The sequence below is a fragment of the Lipotes vexillifer genome, unplaced genomic scaffold (genome assembly GCF_000442215.2).
Source record: "Lipotes vexillifer unplaced genomic scaffold, Lipotes_vexillifer_v1.1 scaffold366, whole genome shotgun sequence".
Classification (NCBI taxonomy): Eukaryota; Metazoa; Chordata; class Mammalia; order Artiodactyla; family Lipotidae; genus Lipotes; species Lipotes vexillifer.
In genome coordinates this window covers 1,671,932-1,690,574 of record NW_006780143.1, presented here as the reverse complement: position 1 = coordinate 1,690,574, position 18,643 = coordinate 1,671,932, and the positions used below count along the sequence as shown (strand labels likewise).

Here is an 18,643-nt window from a genome sequence, read left to right as displayed (position 1 = left end):
CTGAGAAGTAAATATTATTATTATCCTCAGTGTTCAAGCGGAGAACCAATCTCAGTGAGCCTAAGTTACTTGCCCAAAGATGGTAGTATAGTAAGAAGTACAACAAAGGTGCTAAACTAGGTCTGGACTCTGCAAAGTCAATGCACTTTTAACTTATAACCAACAGGCTAATTTTGGAGAAAGTACTTTGCTAGTTTCTTCACTTGTACAACTCAGAAGGAAAGGAAATTGCCATGACTGCTTATCATATAACAGGTAATGAGCTATGCACATTACATTCATGATCTCATTTAATTCTTGTGGGTAAATATTATTTCCATTTTTGTGTGTGTGTGTGTGCGGGGGGAATGGGTGGGTCATCCTCCATCCTGACAGGGAGTCACCCTTACCAATAGAAAGGTTTTTTTAGGAAAGGGCAACTCCTGCTTAGTTTCCAGAGCCCTTCCTTTCCATGTCTCAGGAGATAACCGCTTCAAACAATATGCCAAAGAGACAGAGTTGAGGGTGGCCAATTCTGCTCCCCTACACACTGGTCCATGGGAGAGACCCTGCCTGGCCACCCACCCAAAGAACAGAGTCACTCACCGAAGCCCTCCCTGAAACACCACCTTTGGCTCCTAAAGACCAAACAGGGTGTGGAGGGTAGTGGTTTGGGACTTCAGAGGGGAGAAAGGCCACTCACACGGAAATGGAAAAGCAAAGGTTTGGCCAACAAATGTGCGCTGCAGAGACGATGGATCTATTTCCACTTTTATGGTAAAGAAACAGAAAACTTAGATTAAGCAACACTCTACAAACACAACTGGCAAAGTGGCAGTGCAGGGATTCTAAAACTCATTGTGTTATCTGATAACATTTGGTGGCTCTATCATTCTGTGTATATGGATATAATAAACGTTGCCAGACTAGACTTTCCAACCACGTGGAAATAATTATTACTTATGTAGCAGCATATTTTTTCAACTAGAATCAAAATATTAAATTTTCTATTCGCAAAATTCAGCTGTGATTTAAATATATTTCTACTTGGTACTCAGATGTTCATGTCTTTTTTTTCATTCCCCTCACAAAGTCTTATCATAAAACTTTGTAAAGAATATCTGAGTAACGTGACATATGAAAATATGTTACAAATATGGTCCTAATTATGAAGAAAAAAAATAGGTCTCATTTTCTTCCTCTTTCTTCATGTATTTATGGGTATGTAATATGTCAAGATATATATATATATATACATACATATATATACACACATATATATATACACACATATATATATATGAAATTTCTGCAATTTATTTCATATTTGGTAGAAAAATGTTTTGATTTACCCTTGATTTCATAGAATTCATGCACAAAACTCATAAATTCTAAGATTATTGGAAATGTCAGTTAATTGTTAACAACCAAGCCATATCTGAATATACTGATGAACAACTTTACTATTTTTAAAATAACTCTAGATTTCAGTTATTAGTTGTAGTCTTTTCACCAAATATTTTTCTGTTAATATCATTGCTTTCTAGTCAGCATTTTTCACATATAATTTTCCCTCAATTTCTTTCTCCAAAAGTGTAAAGCCATCATGTAATGATAAATCATTGGACTTTTGTTGATTACTGTACTCTCTTGAACTTTTGTCTTAGGCCTCTGAGGAAACACTGCATTCCACTAATGAAGAGGAAGACCCTTTGCGAGGAATGGAACCCTATATTGTACGGAGACTTTCTTGCCGCAGTGTCCAGCTTCCCCCTCTCGCCTTCAGACAGTTGGAACAAGCTGACTTGAAAAGTGAATTGGAGAACACTCAAAGGCCAACCAGCCTCCCCCTGAAGATTCTACCCCTGATTGCTATCACTTCCGCAGACTCCAGTGGGTAAGTGACCTTGGCGACATTTCCCCATTTTATATTTTAGATGGTGATGGTTATCTGTGATCTTTTGAGTTTTGTGGCTCATTGTTTGATTTGAGCAAAAGGAAAATGGGGTTTCTAGAGCCAAAAGAGAGAAGGGTGATTTTTTTCTCAGGTAATGTTGCAATCTCTGCAGGAAGAGATGTTTTAGTCAAATTATTTTACAAGGAGGACTTGAAAAGGTATTGATGAATGATAATGAGTATCTGAAGAAGGGGACTTGGACTTGGAAATTGATATTGGTCATAGGTAATTTAATAGAAAATTTCTTAACAAATGAGAACTAATGGACAAATTACCATGTAGGCATACATATCTGGAAATGGTAGGCAATGTTTATTGATGCAAAGCAAATTTGGAATCAAGAATAGATTGTACTATAATTAGAATTAAAGGAAATATGCAGGTATAGTCAGAGCCTAGTAATTTGGCCTTTGACATTTTCAGGTGTTGCTTACCAGAATACTGTTTCAGTTCCCAGCACAAGGCAGTTTTGTTCTGCATTTGTACGTATAGAAGAATCAGATGCAATGAGGCCTCCAATTACAAATGTAATATTTCTAGTTCATACTTTGCAGAGTATTTATGTTTTTATTCTTTTTCTACTGTTTACAATGGAGTTTTTACTCTTTAATAGCAATTCACCAGGTAAAATATTGTCAGAGAAAGTGAGGATAGTGGGCACATCTGTTATTTGCTTTTTTGGCCAGCTCAGCTGCATTTTAAGAAGAGAGGAGGAAACCAGTGGAACATAGACAGTCTCTTGAGCATTTACTAGGATTACAAGAACAGAGCAATTTGTTATGCTGAAAATGTGATGCTCCCTCATTCTCTGCCAAGTTCGAGGCATGTATGTCTAGAGAGGTATCTTTTGGATTTTCCTAAAAGTTGTTAGAAAAGTTGTGGTCAGAAAAAATTTCAGCAGTAACTGTCATCTAAGATATTGAATTTAGCTGTTTGAATTGTTAAAGACCAGTTCAAAGCACCTATGTTATTAAAAATTAAGAGGAAACCACTACTAGGTAAATAAGAAGACAACAAATTCTTACTTTGAAGCGATGGAAAGAGGAATTACATATGTGATGTGTTTGGGTTGTTTTTTATTTTTTTCCCCTTGGGATGAACCATGTATATAAATAAGACTGTACACCTGTTGATCAGACACACTAAATCAGGTGGGAATTTTATATGGCAGTTTGATCTGAGCATGATTTGAAAAATACTGTCTCAGAAATCCAATTTCCCCTCGTCGGCATCAACACCACTTCATCTGTGTAGAGAACAGGATTCACTGCCAGGTGTGTCAGAGGTCACCAAGTCCACCCCTATGTTGATTAATTTGCTAGGAGAGCCCAGAATTCAGTAAATAGTTGTATTCATGACTGGGATTTATTACAGAAAAAGAATGCAAAGCAAAATCAGCAAAGAGAAAGGCACATGGGGTAAAATCTGGAGGAAACCAGATACAAAAGCATCCAAGAGTTCCTTCTCCCAGTAGAGTCAGACAGGATGCGCTTAATTCCTCCAGTAATGAGTTGTGACAACAAATGTGAAGTGTGTTCGCCAGGGAAGCCTTCTGCCAGGGAAGCCTATTAAAGACTCAGTGTGTGTATGAGGTATTTCAGAGTCAAACTCACAGAAACAGAGTAGAGTGGAGGTTGCCAGGGGCTGGGGGTAGGGGAAATGGGGAATTGCTATTCAATGGGCATATAGTTTCAATTACAAAATGAATAAGCTCCCGAGATCTGCTGTACAGCATTGTGGCTATAGTTGAAAAGACTGTATTATGCACTTAATATTTGGTCGGGAGAGTAGATCTCATGTTAAATGTTCTTACCACAATAAAAAAAATTAAAAATAAAAGATAGATTCAGTGCCCAGAATTTTTACTGGGGGGTGGTCACTGGGGCACCCTCTTCATAGCATGTGCCTAAATTCCAGATTCCAGGAAGGAAATCAGTTGTTCAGCATAAACCACATTTTTTACACAACCAGTTTAGGCAGTTGGCCACTCTTACCAGTTAGGGAACAGTGGGAACCCTCCTGAAATCCAAGTTCACAGATGCCAGCTAAGGGCTCACCTTTCCAACAGGCTTTTCTAATGATAACAGTTGCAGGCCTAGTATAAACGCTTTTCTGCACAGCAGGTTTATCTTACAATCATTATCTTGCTTTACCTTTGAGGAAGAAGGGATTATAGTTATATTAAAATTAAAATGGACTAATTTAAGCCTGTGTTGTATTCAATTAACTTTGGTAGCTCAAAAAATTTGGTGGCTAAACATGATTTCTCTTTCAAAGCTGGTGTTATATCATGTACCCTTAGAAGAAACTGATGCAGTATATTTAATATGCCTCTGTGTAGTTAGGCAATGCATATAATTAAAAATCTCAGGTAAAAGCTAAGCTTATTTAATTAAATTTGAATGTGTTGCTAAAAGCAAATAGCCTCCAAGTGCCAAAGAACTTAGAGGTTCAGAATTGTCTGTATGATGGTACTTAACTTGGTTCAGAGTTTGTTTCCTTTTTAATCAAGGATCTAAGACTCAAGTGTAAGCAAAACAGTGCTTACCATTTACAAATTTATTCAATATCTTGGAGGAAAGAATTTGTCTCTTAGAGAGATGAAACAAGAGTGACTTGTCTATATCAGAAGGCAGCCAGGAGAAACCATGGATGAGAGTGGCAGAAACAAAGACTAAGGATGTCCTAAAGGGATTCCTATTATCTTTTGAAGCAAAAATAACCTAGTGGCAGGGCAGGAATAGAGACGCAGACATAGAGAATGAGAGGCTGGGATGAAGTGAGAGAGTAGCACTGACATATATACACTACCAACTGCAAAATAGATAGCTAGTGGGAAGCTGCTGTATAGAACAGGGAGACAGCTCAGTGCTTTGTGATGACCTAGAGGGGTGGGATAGGGAGGGTGGGAGGGGGGCTTAAGAGGGAGGGGATATATAGCTGATTCCCCTTGTTGTACAGCAGAAACTAACACAACATTGTAAAGCAATTATACTCCAATAAGGATGTAAAAAAAAAAAAAAGAAAGAAAGAAATAATGAATCAAGTGAATAAATAATTGATCATTTGGTCTAAAATATATATATTTGTCAACTGAGTATCTGAGAAATGTAAAAATCAGAAATATAATTTTCTGGACTATCTAAGCTTTGGAAGGTAAGCAAATGGTAAAGTTAGGGATGACATTCTGTAGCTATTCCAGTTAACCAAGAATACAAGGTTCCTTCACAGCTATCAGAAAGGGCTAATGGGTAATTTAGACTATTTTAGCTAGGTTTTCCAAAGCCCCATTTCCCATCATTAAAGGTTAGTTGGCAATTGTGAATCTCTGATGAGAAAGAAGACTTTTTATGCCGTTTGGATTTATTTATTTATTTTTGCTCTTTCTTCTGGGATATCAGCACATCAGACACTTGCTCTGTAGAGTATTACACAGTGGGTCTAGAGACTTGTGCTACCCGTTTAGAAAGCCATGATGTGGTTTCTTAAGGGAATGTTGGTGGGCAAAAATGAATGTTATGTATGGCAGCTATTAACTTCCTCATGAAGTGCCTGGGTCAAGAGCCTGAGTTCAAGAGGACTTTTTAAAATTAATACTTTCACAATTCTACTTGGATTTGTTTTAACCAGGCAATATGAATGTGTTCAAATGTCCACTATTTAACAATTCTCTTTGAGTATGCCTAAGGTGTTAGCTTGTGTGTGTTGTGATTTAGCAACATTTTGAAACTTTCAGTGATCACAAAACAGAATTGTAAGGCCCGGGATGCCCAGAACCTTGAATTCACCCACCAGTTAGTTTTCCATATAGGATAAGATAGGATGACACAGGCTTCGTGGCTGTTTATTGACTTTTACTGAAGTAAGAGAAACATCTACTAATGTCTTGAAATGTTATGAACTTGGCAAGAACTTGGAATGTCATAGGTTTCTATATTTCTATCCTAAACAGTTTTCTATCCATTTACTTTCTTAAAAACTTTTTATATATGTATAATTTACATGCAGTAAAATACATAAATCTTAATTATGCATCTGGATAAATTTTATATATTTGTATACTCATGTAATCACCATGTAATTTCCTATATTCTGTCACTAAAGATTAGTTTTCCCTCTTCTTAGACATCATATAAATGGGATCATATGGTAAATACTCTTTGTTTATGGCTTCTATCACTCAAAATGTTTTTGGATATTTATAGTGTTGGTGTATGTATCAATAGTTTGTTCCTTTTTATTCTGATGTAGTATTCCATTGTATGAATATAACATAATTTATCTATGTGCTTTCATTGGTGGCCATTTGGGGTATTTCTAGTTTGGAACTATTATGAATGAAGTTGCTACGCACAGTTTTATACAAGTCTTTTTGTGGGCATATGCAATTATTTCTCTTGGTTATATTCCTGGGGGTACAGTTTCTGAGTTGTAGGTAAGCATATATTTATTTTTACTACTGTCCAACAATTTTACAAAGTGATGTACTATTTTATCCTCCCACTAGCAATGTGTGGAAGTTCCAGTTTTTCTGCATCCTTATCAACACTTAGTATTCTCAGTCCTTTCATTTTAGCCATTCTAGTGAACGTGTAGCAGTATCTTACTATGGTTTTAATTTACATTACCCTGATGAGTAGAAATATTGTTTACCTTCTAATATGCTTATTGGCTATCTGGATATCTTCTTTTGTGCTATGCCTATTTAAATATTTATCCAGTTTTTTTTAACTTATTGATTTCTGGGGGGTGTTTCTGTATTCTAAACATGAGTCTTTTGTTTGTATTGTAAATGAATATTTTCTCTCACATCATGGCTTGAATTTTATTTTCTGTTTACTTTTAATATGGTGGTAATATTAAGAACCTCTGAAATGTGTGTGTGTAGGGCAAAGTGTCACAGTGAACGGTCAGGGAAACAAGGATAAGTGAGATGGCAGTGGAATTAGGCTGGAGAAAAGAGAAACGAGGATGGGCAGATAACAGGGAAAAACAGTGAAAAGGAAAAGAGTGAAGTTTGCAGGGTGGAGAAGAAAATGGAAAGGGGGAAATCGAGGCAGCTTGCTAAGGGCAAAGGAGGTAACAAGGATGACACTTAACCTGCAGGGCAATTGTCCTGAGAGAAAAGAACAGTTGATCCCTTGAATATTGAATGGTGGCAAATAGGACATCCAAGCATTAAGGGGGCAGACAGAAAAGTTGAGAATGAAAAGACAATATGTTCATGGTAGACAGTGGCAGAGTAGTAAGTGGTTTAGAGTGGGGACTCCAGATAAGGTGGTCTAAATTTGAGTCTTGCATGCATCACCACTTACGAGCTATCTGACTTTGGGAAAGTTCCTTACCACTCCAAGTTTCTAATTCCTAAAGGGCAAATATAAAAATAATGAGAGTACCTACCTCATGGTTTTATTGTGAAGATAAAATACTTGGTACTCTTTTGGCATGTTATAGCTACTTACTGTATAACCACTACTGCTACTGCTACACTTATTTGCAAAAATATTGGAGGAAATCCTGTTTGTTTTTATCAGTTTCCTTGTTAGAATTGGCCTCAAAGATCCTCTATTAATAACTCTTGGGGTAAAGATGGGTGTTCTAGCAGATTTAGGAGGCAACCAGAAACTTGTTCCTGGTTCAGAAAGTTAAGATTTTTATGGACCTGTCACATTTGTGTTAAGAAGTGTAGGGAAAAGTGTCACAGTGAACGGTCAGGGAAACAAGGATAAGTGAGATGGCAGTGGAATTAGGCTGGAGAAAAGAGAAACGAGGATGGGCAGATAACAGGGAAAAACAGTGAAAAGGAAAAGAGTGAAGTTTGCAGGGTGGAGAAGAAAATGGAAAGGGGGAAATCGAGGCAGCTTGCTAAGGGCAAAGGAGGTAACAAGGATGACACTTAACCTGCAGGGCAATTGTCCTGAGAGAAAAGAACAGTTGATCCCTTGAATATTGAATGGTGGCAAATAGGACATCCAAGCATTAAGGGGGCAGACAGAAAAGTTGAGAATGAAAAGACAATATGTTCATGGTAGACAGTGGCAGAGTAGTAAGTGGTTTAGAGTGGGGACTCCAGATAAGGTGGTCTAAATTTGAGTCTTGCATGCATCACCACTTACGAGCTATCTGACTTTGGGAAAGTTCCTTACCACTCCAAGTTTCTAATTCCTAAAGGGCAAATATAAAAATAATGAGAGTACCTACCTCATGGTTTTATTGTGAAGATAAAATACTTGGTACTCTTTTGGCATGTTATAGCTACTTACTGTATAACCACTACTGCTACTGCTACACTTATTTGCAAAAATATTGGAGGAAATCCTGTTTGTTTTTATCAGTTTCCTTGTTAGAATTGGCCTCAAAGATCCTCTATTAATAACTCTTGGGGTAAAGATGGGTGTTCTAGCAGATTTAGGAGGCAACCAGAAACTTGTTCCTGGTTCAGAAAGTTAAGATTTTTATGGACCTGTCACATTTGTGTTAAGAAGTCTAGGTCTTGGGGCTTCCCTGGTGGCGCAGTGGTTGAGAGTCCGCCTGCCGATGCAGGGGACACGGGTTCGTGACCCGGTCCGGGAAGATCCCACATGCTGCGGGGTGGCTGGGCCCGTGAGCCCTGGCCGCTGAGCCTGCGCGTCCGGAGCCTGTGCTCTGCAACGGGAGAGGCCACAACAGTGAGGGGCCCGCGTACCGCAAAAAAAAAAAAAAAAAAAAAAAAAAGAAGTCTAGGTCTTGCTTTTGGCATCAGTCCACAGACATGCCCTGCTTTCAAAGATTATTCAGTTATGTTTGGAATGAGATCAGAGGTCCTCTTCATTCCTTACTTCCTCCTTGTTTCACTTCTATAATAACCCTTGCTGACTTCAACATAGTTACCTGGTCAGAATTCTCTGGAGGAATTAGGAGCTCCCCTTGGCGTCAACTCTGGCACTAGCTTACTTTCCCTGGATAATCCATGGACCCCCCAGATACTCTGAGGAGGGTTTAACTTGCCACACATGGAACACTTCTTGCACACAAGTAGGAGATTATGGCAGCAGAGGGCGGGTAACAGGGGATAGTGCTAAATCTCTCTACCTGTGTTTTACTGCTGCATCAGCTATAATAAAATAAAAGCCAAGGAATAAGTTGTCCTCTTGTGACAGGATGACACACCTCTGGATGGATGTATATTCAGGGATACATGTGGGTGGAGAATATGACAAACACTTTCTCATCACTAGTGCCCCATTACCTGTCTGGAGAAGTACACTGTGTGCATTTGTATTACTATGTCCTATAAAAAAAAGAAAATGAAAAGAAGTTAAAGGAAGAAATGGTCACTCTTGGGGAAAAAAATCAACTCCCCAACACAGGAGGAAGGATTACTTTAGTCAAATAAGGCTTCATATTATAAGGATCTTCCAGAAATGTTTCCTTGAGTTATGTGCCATTCACAGAGGAGCTGGTCCCAGATGCCAGTTAGACTTTGGATTCTTTGATCAGCTTCCCATCATCTAATGTTCTTGAGTACACACAGTGCCTTAGTGTGAACATAAAAAGCTAATTTTCAACATTTTGTTACTGAATCAAAATCCAAACAAAATAAAACGAAGAGAAACAGAAGCTTGGTTAAAACAGACATTTGATTTTTCAAATTTCATCCTTTTAACTTAAGAAGGCATTGACAGTGGTTATTTCAGATTTGAAGTATTGTGGATATAAGGATTTATGAAGCTAAAGAGTTATATTTCATGGTGAACCCGTGAGACTTGCACCTTCATATTGGATATGTGCTCAAGTTTCAATATATTTATCTGATAAGTTCTTGCTGAAGGCGATGTGGAAGATCTATAACCCAGTAGGCAAAGATTTCTAAAATTGAAAATGGGCACACATGACTGTGATTATAAAATATCCCTTCAGAAATACGGCGTTCTTGAGCTGGACTTGGTTTTAAAAGTAATCATTGCAGAGTAATAAGGAGGCAATGTTTGCAATAATCGTAAAGATACATGCTATATAAAAAAATAATAAAACAACTGGATTCCTTTGTCTTTGATTTTTTTTAATGCAATTTATTTGTATAGTGTTTGCCAAAACTTCTCAGAATATCCACAAAACATCACAAGACTCATTTCTATAGCATTTACTCTTATTTAATTGAATCAAGTTTTACTTTGCTTTGAAATTTTGAGTTTCAAGATTAACATAGACTCTAAGAGTGATGGAACACTTTGCTATATAATATCTTGGTAAATGATATCTTGAATCTAATCTAAGCTAAGAGAAACAACTAAATAATGCTGACAGTTTTCCTTCACACATCACAGAAACTCTGAGTGTTTTATGGTACCTGTCACGCCCTAAATTTCCAGAAAGTAAAAATATTTCCAATGAATGAAAAAGATTTCCAATAAATGATAATTTGGTTAAAATAAATAATACGTTAATTATCAAACTCTCATTTCTTTTTCAGACTACTGTAGTGTCTTTTCATTCTCATAGTACTCTCTGGCATCCTAATTAAGGTTACTCAAATGGACTGATACCATACCACAGTATTTTGATCTCTATTTGTATGTCAGTAAAGTAACATGTACTGGGGAGGGTTTACTTTTGTAATCAAAGATTTCTATCTCACCAGGCTCCCATGTTCATAAAAACACTAAACGGAGTGGTGACTTGTGCGTTGAGCACACCAGAGCACCTGGTCCCTGTTTTCAAACTTTTCTATTTCAACTTTACTTGTTTGATAGTATAGATTGATTAGAGATCCCATATTTTCTAAAAATGAACCTGGTGAAGCATTTAATTTACCATGAAAAGTGATCGAAGAACACGATACTCTGGCAGGCAGAGTGCAGAGCTGAATAAAAAAACTTTATTTCCACCTGAGAATCATCATTTTTCAGCTCCTCAGATAGCTGCCTTTCCACAAACACTACCCTGTTTGACCATCCTTATATAATCACTGAAGTGTTTGGGGAGAGTTTCCAGTTCTTTCAAAGTAATGTTCTTCTGTCTTGAAATATCATGTTTGTGGGGAAAGAATGTAGGTGAAAGCACTCTGATTGAATGGCCTTTGTTTAATTGTTATGTGCTCCATAAATGTATGCATTAATTTACACTTAATATTGGACAAAGTGTATCAGTTCAAGAAAAATAAAACAAGAAAAATGCATTCAGCTGAAATTCAGGAAAAGATGAAGTTAGCAAACTCTTTTCCCCTACAAATGAACACCACAAAATGGAAAAAAAGATTTCTTTAAAATAAAATTGTATACAGAAAAAGAACTATGAGAAAACTATATGACCTCTTGTGTTAAACACACTTTTTTGTTATTGTTGGTTTTGCTGAAAATCCTGGCTAGTTGATTAGAATTCTTTCTAACAGCTTAGGATTTAGGTGTTATTTACTATACCAATTTATCTCACTCATTTAGAATCTTTTATCAACTTAAAAGGAATTAAGTGGAGCTAAGCATTGTTAGACCTATTCCAAATCTGTGGAATTCAATCAAAATAGTATGCCATTTAGTTGTTTGATGTCGTTTATTTAACATATCTGGATTGACTTTATTTGATGGATTAGCATCATTTACCCTAAAGTTGGTGGCTCTGAGCCTGGGAAAGGTGAGACCTTTGCCCACATTTCCAAATGGGATTTACTTCAGGGTGTTCTGATTTTTATTCCAACGTGATTCCTAAAAAAATGTGACTAATGCTTAATGCCATAATAAATACACACACACACACACGCACACACACACACACACACACACACACACACCTCATTGTATGGAACCTATACATAGAAACTCAAAACTTTAGTATACATAAATAATAAACTTAAAATATATAATTTAAAATATACAAATAAGATTTAGAATACACATTTTAGAATACACAAATATACTTTACCATTGACTCTCTGGACCTTTTCCATTTTTCAGTCATATATTTTAGGAGTGTTCTCTTTCTTTCCTCCTCCACTAACTGTTCTGTGCCCCTATTAACATGTGACTCTGGCCTTCTTATTTCTCCAATATTATTTAATTGAGATTAACTTTATTTCTTAAAGTTGTATGTTTCCACACATATTAGAAAATCAAGTTAAATTTTATAAATAAAAAAGAATAACTGCATGTTATATTGGTGAAAATGTTCATCTACTCCATCATGTATCAGTTATGTATTTATGTATTCATGTACACATGCATTCAACCATTAACAAGTGTCTATTTTTTCTACACACCGAGCTATGAACTGGAGATGGGAGGCTCACCAAGACCAACACAAGTCTCTTCTTTCATAGAGTTTAGAATTCAGCTGGGCACACAAACAAGAAAACAGATGACTACAATCCCATTTGTTAGGTATAATGCACATATATGACTGAGGACATGCAGAGTAATGCAGGATAATAGGGGAGCAAATTAGCGTAGGCTTATGAGGAACTGACACCTAAGCTGAGACCTAAAGGAGATGGTATCAGGCAGAGAGAACAGCAAAGTCCAATGACAAAAGAAAGTGGGATGTATGCATTCAGATAACTAAAACTGTTTAGCATGGCTAGACCAATAGGCCATGTTGTAGGTATGGTTGATAATCATTATCATTAAATTTTCAGATAACCGATATGTGAGGGTTTGGAATATTCTCCAGGAGTGCTGAGCACCCAAGGTATAGGCACTGAGAAAGCAAATAGTCCAATTGATTCCAAATTGGAAAGTGGGGTTGCAAGATAAGAAAAACTGGGAAAGGGATTTGAGAGTTTGGAAAGATAGTGAAAGAAGTGATGAATCGTGGCACCTAAGCTGAGTATGGAACTGAGTGAATGTAAGAAGGTACAGATATAGAGAGGGTTGAGATCTCTAGTGGGCTCTATGATGTCAAAGAGGTGCGATTAGAATAACTGAACAAGCTGAAAAGTTAGGAGGTTATATTTGAAGGATAGGATGTTTGGGTCTTCTGATTTAAGTTAGGTCATTTAAGGTGGTTTTCAAGATGTTAGTGGGTTTCCAGGGAAGAGAATGACTGCAGTGGGAAAGAACTAGTTGAAGAATTGAGAGATCTGGGCATGAGGTCACCCTTCCACAACAACACTGTAGTCACACAGGATAGCAGCAGGGATCAAGATGTGAAAGTGCTGAAAAGGTGGACAGCTTTCAATAAATGAGACATAGAGACCAGGGAGACTGGCAGAAGTCAGTGATGAAGTAGAGTTGATTGGCATCGATGCCAAAAGAGAGGTTTTGCAAGAGGACAGAGGAGTAATGCCCAGTAAGTTAATGTGAGTAATTAGGAGAGCACCAACCCCATCTCAGGAAGAGAGTCAGGGCACTGAGAACAAGAGCAGCCTCCCCTCCAGTTCACTGCAGGGCCGTGATGTCCTCAGCAAAGGGCCATGTTTGAAGGAAGGTAGGATGTGGGTGACTCTTCAGAGGGGAGGGGAGGATGAAGGACAGTGTTTACCACAGGAAAAAAAGGGTTCCAGAAGACCTAACTAAGAAATTTGGAAGAACAGAGAGGGGCTTTGAACAGAAAAGAGAAATCATAGAGCAATAGAGGGTTAAGGAACAGAGGAGGAATTATCTATCTCAGGTAGTTCTCTGAATTAGAGCTGAATTTCAAAACATTTTCAAGAATTGGTCCAGCTGTCCTCTGACAGATTCAGGGAGGCAGAAGTGTAGCCTAATAAGTAAGTCTTTTACAAAGCCCACAGGGATTATTCTAGTCCAGATAAGTAGGTCTACAATGGTAGCCTTTGGTTCCTAGTACTTTCATCATCTGTTGGAAACAGCAGCAACTTCTGGCGTTTGGGAAATTTTGCATCTTTCAAGCTACTCAGCTGTGTCCTAGATTTATTACAGTCTGTGGAATATAGGGAAGGATCTGATTTTTTCATGTGTATTATCTTTTTAGTCAGAGTATTATTTTATTTTCAACTGTTGTTTTTTGTAATATTTAACTCTAACTATTTTGCCAGCTGTAATAACAACTTAGGTGTTAATTAGCGTTTGGGTTTTTCTTTTGAGAATTTCCTTCCTGAGAAATGATCATTGTCTGAAACGACTCTACTTTCTTAAATATTCTTAAATACTATTTCTGGGATTCAAATACTATTCCAGTTCATCATGCTGCCAGTTATAGCAGCAAAATCTAGAATAAAAGTGAATTTTATGTGGACAAATTCTATTTGTAGAAAACTTTCTTCTGTAAATGAGACTACTAATGTGACTCTACTGAAAGAACACAAAGGCACATGCATATGGTTTTTTTCTTAACTTGGGTGTAATGTATTACTTGCAGACTTTATCTTATAGAAAACAATGCTCATGTCAATTTTAATTCAAAACTATATGATAAGAGTTGCACAGTTAAATCCTGGGACTAAAAACCTTGATATAATGCCTCTGCAAACACAATTTTTTTATTCTGGTCTCTTCTATGGGTCAGTTTTGTTTGTTTTAATCCTCACCACCTGAAATAGTATCTGTGACTAGCAACTGTGGAGTATGTCATAAATGCCTTAGCAAAGGATATTAATTCTACTCCAAAGATACCCACACAGAGAGGGCTTCATTTGTCTTTAAACAAATGTAAAGGTCGATTGATTTTCAGATTGTTGTTGGTTCTTTACAACAAATAAAGACTACATAGAATCTTTACCTTTTTATTTTGGTTTTTAATTTCTGGCATGTTCTGTTCAGTGTCCACTGGCAAAGCTGAGGTTAGGGCTAATGATTTTAGGTTTAAGTGTTTCTATAAAACTGCCCTATAAGTGAAAGATATCCTTTGCAGTGGCAAAACAGTGAATGCATAATAATGAAAATTCACATTCATGGACCATTATCTAGTCATTAAGATGATCGTTATGATAACTATATGGTAATGTGGAAGATCTTGGGAACTTTTGGGAAGAAAAGAAAAATACATAAGTACATCTCCATTTTTAAATTACAGACTGCAAAATACATTCCTGCATGTGTCTAAGAACTGGAAAGCAATATGAAAATAATTAGATATTTTTGAATAACAGGATTGTGGTTTTTTTCCCTCTTAATTTCTAGTAATGAAAATATGTGTTTGTCCAATCAGTAAATTACATTAAAATTGTATTTATGATTTATCTGCAATTGCATTCATCCAAGCATCTATAGAGCTTTAGTATATGATAGACACTGTTTCAAGTGCTGGGAGTATATTTTTAAAGAGATAAAAATAAAATTCATGGTATTTTGTTTTTCACATGTAAGTCAACAGGAATCTTTGGCAAATATAAGGGGAGGAATACTTGGACTTTTTGAGTTCTCCTGATCATTTTGTGTAACCAGGCTCTGCTGGCAGCAGACTCCCCAAAAAGATCACCAGCAGAACATATTGATCAAGCCAAACTAAGTATTAGTCTCACTGAAATAAAGGAGAACACTGCCCTTAAACTTAGAAATATTTTAGAAGGGAGAAGTACAGAAAGGATATTTATAGACTTTTATAGCCTGGTCTTGTTAGGTGGAAAATGGTTGGAATTGAGATGAATTTAAGGTCCTAGTAGCTTTGGATTAATGGGGTCTTAAAGTGAGGTGAGGGTCTTAAAGAGGTTTGATGAGCAAACTGTTAGTTTTGAGAAGAAAACTTTTAGTTGGTTTACAGTCTTACAGTTTAAGAGCAAGCATTCCATGGAGCTAGTACCTAAGTTATTTTTGCTTGGTCCCAGGATTTGTTTGGCACTAAAGCAGGCACTTAAGCTTTGACCCATAATTGTTTAGCGCGGGGACAGGAAAGTATTTTGGTTTTAGTTCTTACCACCTTGTTTATGAGTGAGCCTAAGTCCTATGGTCTGAATATTTATGTACCCCCAAATTCATATGTTGAAATCCTAACCGCCAAGTGGAGGGATAGTATTAGGAAGGGGGGCCTTTGGGAGGTGATTGGTCATGAGGGAGGAGGACTCATGAACAGGATTAGTTCCCTTATAAAGAGACCCCAGAGATCCTTCACTCCTAGCCACGGTGAGAAGGCCATCTATGAACCAGGAAGTGGGCATTAACCAGACACTAAATCTGCCAGCCCTTGACCTTGGACTTCACAGAGTCGAGAACTGTGAGAAATGAATTTCTATTGTGTATAAGCCACCCAGTTTAAGGTATTCTGTTACAGCAGCCTTAATGGACTAAGGTGCTAGGCTTGATACTCATTCAGCCAGACATTGCAAAAAGACAGGTGCTCTGTACCCTCTTTTTAAATTTATACTATTGTCACCTCATTGTATGAGAATATAACTCTGGGGATAGTCAAGGGATGAGAGCTCAAAGAAGGTAAGAACCTAGAGTGGAAAACTGGTTTGGTTGGTTGGCATCTTCTGTTTTGAAGGGGTCTCAGTGTGGTGGAAAGAGAGCCCAGCCTTCCACCTGGGAAGCTAGAGGGGACAGATATCCCCTCTGCACACCTCTCTGAAGCAGTTAGAGCTCAGTATGGTAAATCTGATGCTCCCAGCCAGGACTTAGAATCTTGAGAGGATGGCTCAGACTCGCCATCACATGTGTCACCACTAAATGTTAGTGGCATGGAGGTTGTGGCTGCTGACACTGTGACCAGGGCTGATGTGTGCCCAGCTGGTGAGCAGCAGCATCCTAGGCAGACTGATCGTGTGGTTTCCTCCTGGCCTCCTGGCTACTCCTTGTTTCCAATGGATCCAGCTCGTCTGGTTCTTATATTCTTTTTTTTTTTTTTTTAAGAAGATGTTGGGGGTAGGAGTTTATAAATTAATTTATTTTTGGCTGTGTTGCGTCTTCGTTTCTGTGCAAGGGCTTTCTCTAGTTGTGGCAAGTGGGGGCCACTCTTCATCACGGTGCGCGGGCTGCTCTATCGCGGCCTCTCGTTGCGGAGCACAGGCTCTAGAGCGCAGGCTCAGTAGTTATGGCGCACGGGCTTAGTTGCTCTGTGGCATGTGGGATCTTCCCAGACCAGGGCTCGAACTTGTGTCCCCTGCATTAGCAGGCAGATTCTCAACCACTGCACCACCAGGGAAGCCCTCTTATATTCTTTTGATGAATTCTTTTGATGAATTCCTTTTCCTGCCCAAGTGCATCAGTGTTGATTTCTATTATTTGCTACCCAGACCCCTGAGAGGTACACAGCCCTTAATAAACGTATTATGAAGCTTCACTGCTCTTGAAACCAAAGTACAGGAGGTGCTGTGACTTTTCCATTACTTTAACTGTAAAATCAGTAGTAAAAGTTAGTAGGCAGGAACCAAAGGGGAAAATTGAGTTTTCATTTCAATGCACTCCTTTTACATAAAAGGGTAACAAAAAAGGAGGTAGTAGAGAGAAGAGTGTCTTGAGAAGAGTCTCTTTGTCCCCAGCATAGTTTGTGAAGCTCTCAATAAGAAGACAAGGACAGGGCTTCACTGGAATTACTCCCTTTTGACTGTTCAAGCTGGTAGGCTTAAAATGGACTCCTAATGAGAGTGGTTTGCACTGCAATTAATTAAGTGCATGAAATTACAAACTGCATGTCTTTTCTCTCTGGAGAATATTCTTCCTCTATAAGTACTAATTTATTTTAATTCCTGTCTCTCTCTGTGTCTCTGTATCTCTTTTTAAAAAGAAGTTCTCCCTGAAGGAAAATGAACTCTGATTGCTGTTAGTCCACTGAGAAAGGCTCCCCTTTGAACATGGGAACATCCTTCTCTCTAATTCTTCCTTACATGTAGTGCTAAATTTATATCAGGCTTGTTCCTGATATATTTTTTGAAGATAATGGTGAGGAAATAAGATGAGAAACTGTTGATTAAACTTTTTTTATAGGTGTCCTTGTCTTTTAGAAGTCATTTATCTTTTTTGTAGTGTGTATGTGCACACATGCATACGCTTGTGTGTGATCTCCTTCAGAAGTACTTCAGAGACAGATCATTTCCAAAACCTTATCTTCAGTCTGCAGGGTCAACTCCTGGCAGAGAGGACACAGGCATGTTACCTCAATAGTAGAAGGTACTCCTTTCCTTCTTGGTCCCTCTCTACCTTTATGTACTATCTTAATTATATTCACAGTTTTAAACCTCAATTATAATGCTGTGCTTCAGGATTTGTATTCTCCCACTTTCTCTCCTAGATTAATATTTATTTTCAGGATATCTGCTTTAGTCAAATGGAAAGGGTCTAATGAGGCCATTCTTCATGAGATGGGAGTCATTTTAATTAACTTAATGGCTTGTTTCAAAGTTAACGGTGGAATTGTGAGGAGAAATGTATGGGTATTTGAATTTTCTAAATTCTTCAGAGTATTAATTGCATATCCAGCACTATTTCTTACAGCTGAGAAGAATCTGGTTGCTTAGCAAAAAATGCAGTTGGAATAGTTTTGAAACAGGTTTGGCATTAGCATTCTCCCTTTCAGATCATCTGAACTTTCTCTGATATCTGCCTGAAGTTACTCCCCTGTTTCTAAAGAAGGCCCTGCTGAGATCTACAATTATCTGGAATATTCAGACATGACCTGCAGATTATTATGCTAAAGTAACCCTTACCTGGAATGAAAGAGACCAGAGGTGATAAGGGTTCCCAGGCATTTGAGATCCTGAGAAAACTCAAGGGAGACTCTCCATAAAGATCTTGCCCTCCACCCCAACCTGGAGCCTAATTTACCAGTTAGGAAATTGTATCTTCATTGCAAGATGGTCTCGGCCTTGTTGGCCTGAAAGAGTTAATGCACCTTTAACAAATACAA

General features: G+C 37.8%; 1 protein-coding gene across 1 annotated transcript in view; it reads left to right on the top strand.

Moving 5' to 3' along the window:
- Positions 1–18,643, top strand: part of PDE4D (phosphodiesterase 4D) — a 1,474,095-nt gene that overhangs the window by 505,582 nt on the left and 949,870 nt on the right. The window contains exon 3 of the mRNA XM_007453217.1: positions 1,647–1,876. Within this exon, the coding sequence (XP_007453279.1) occupies positions 1,647–1,876 (230 nt within the window). The remainder of the gene's footprint in view (positions 1–1,646; positions 1,877–18,643) is intronic.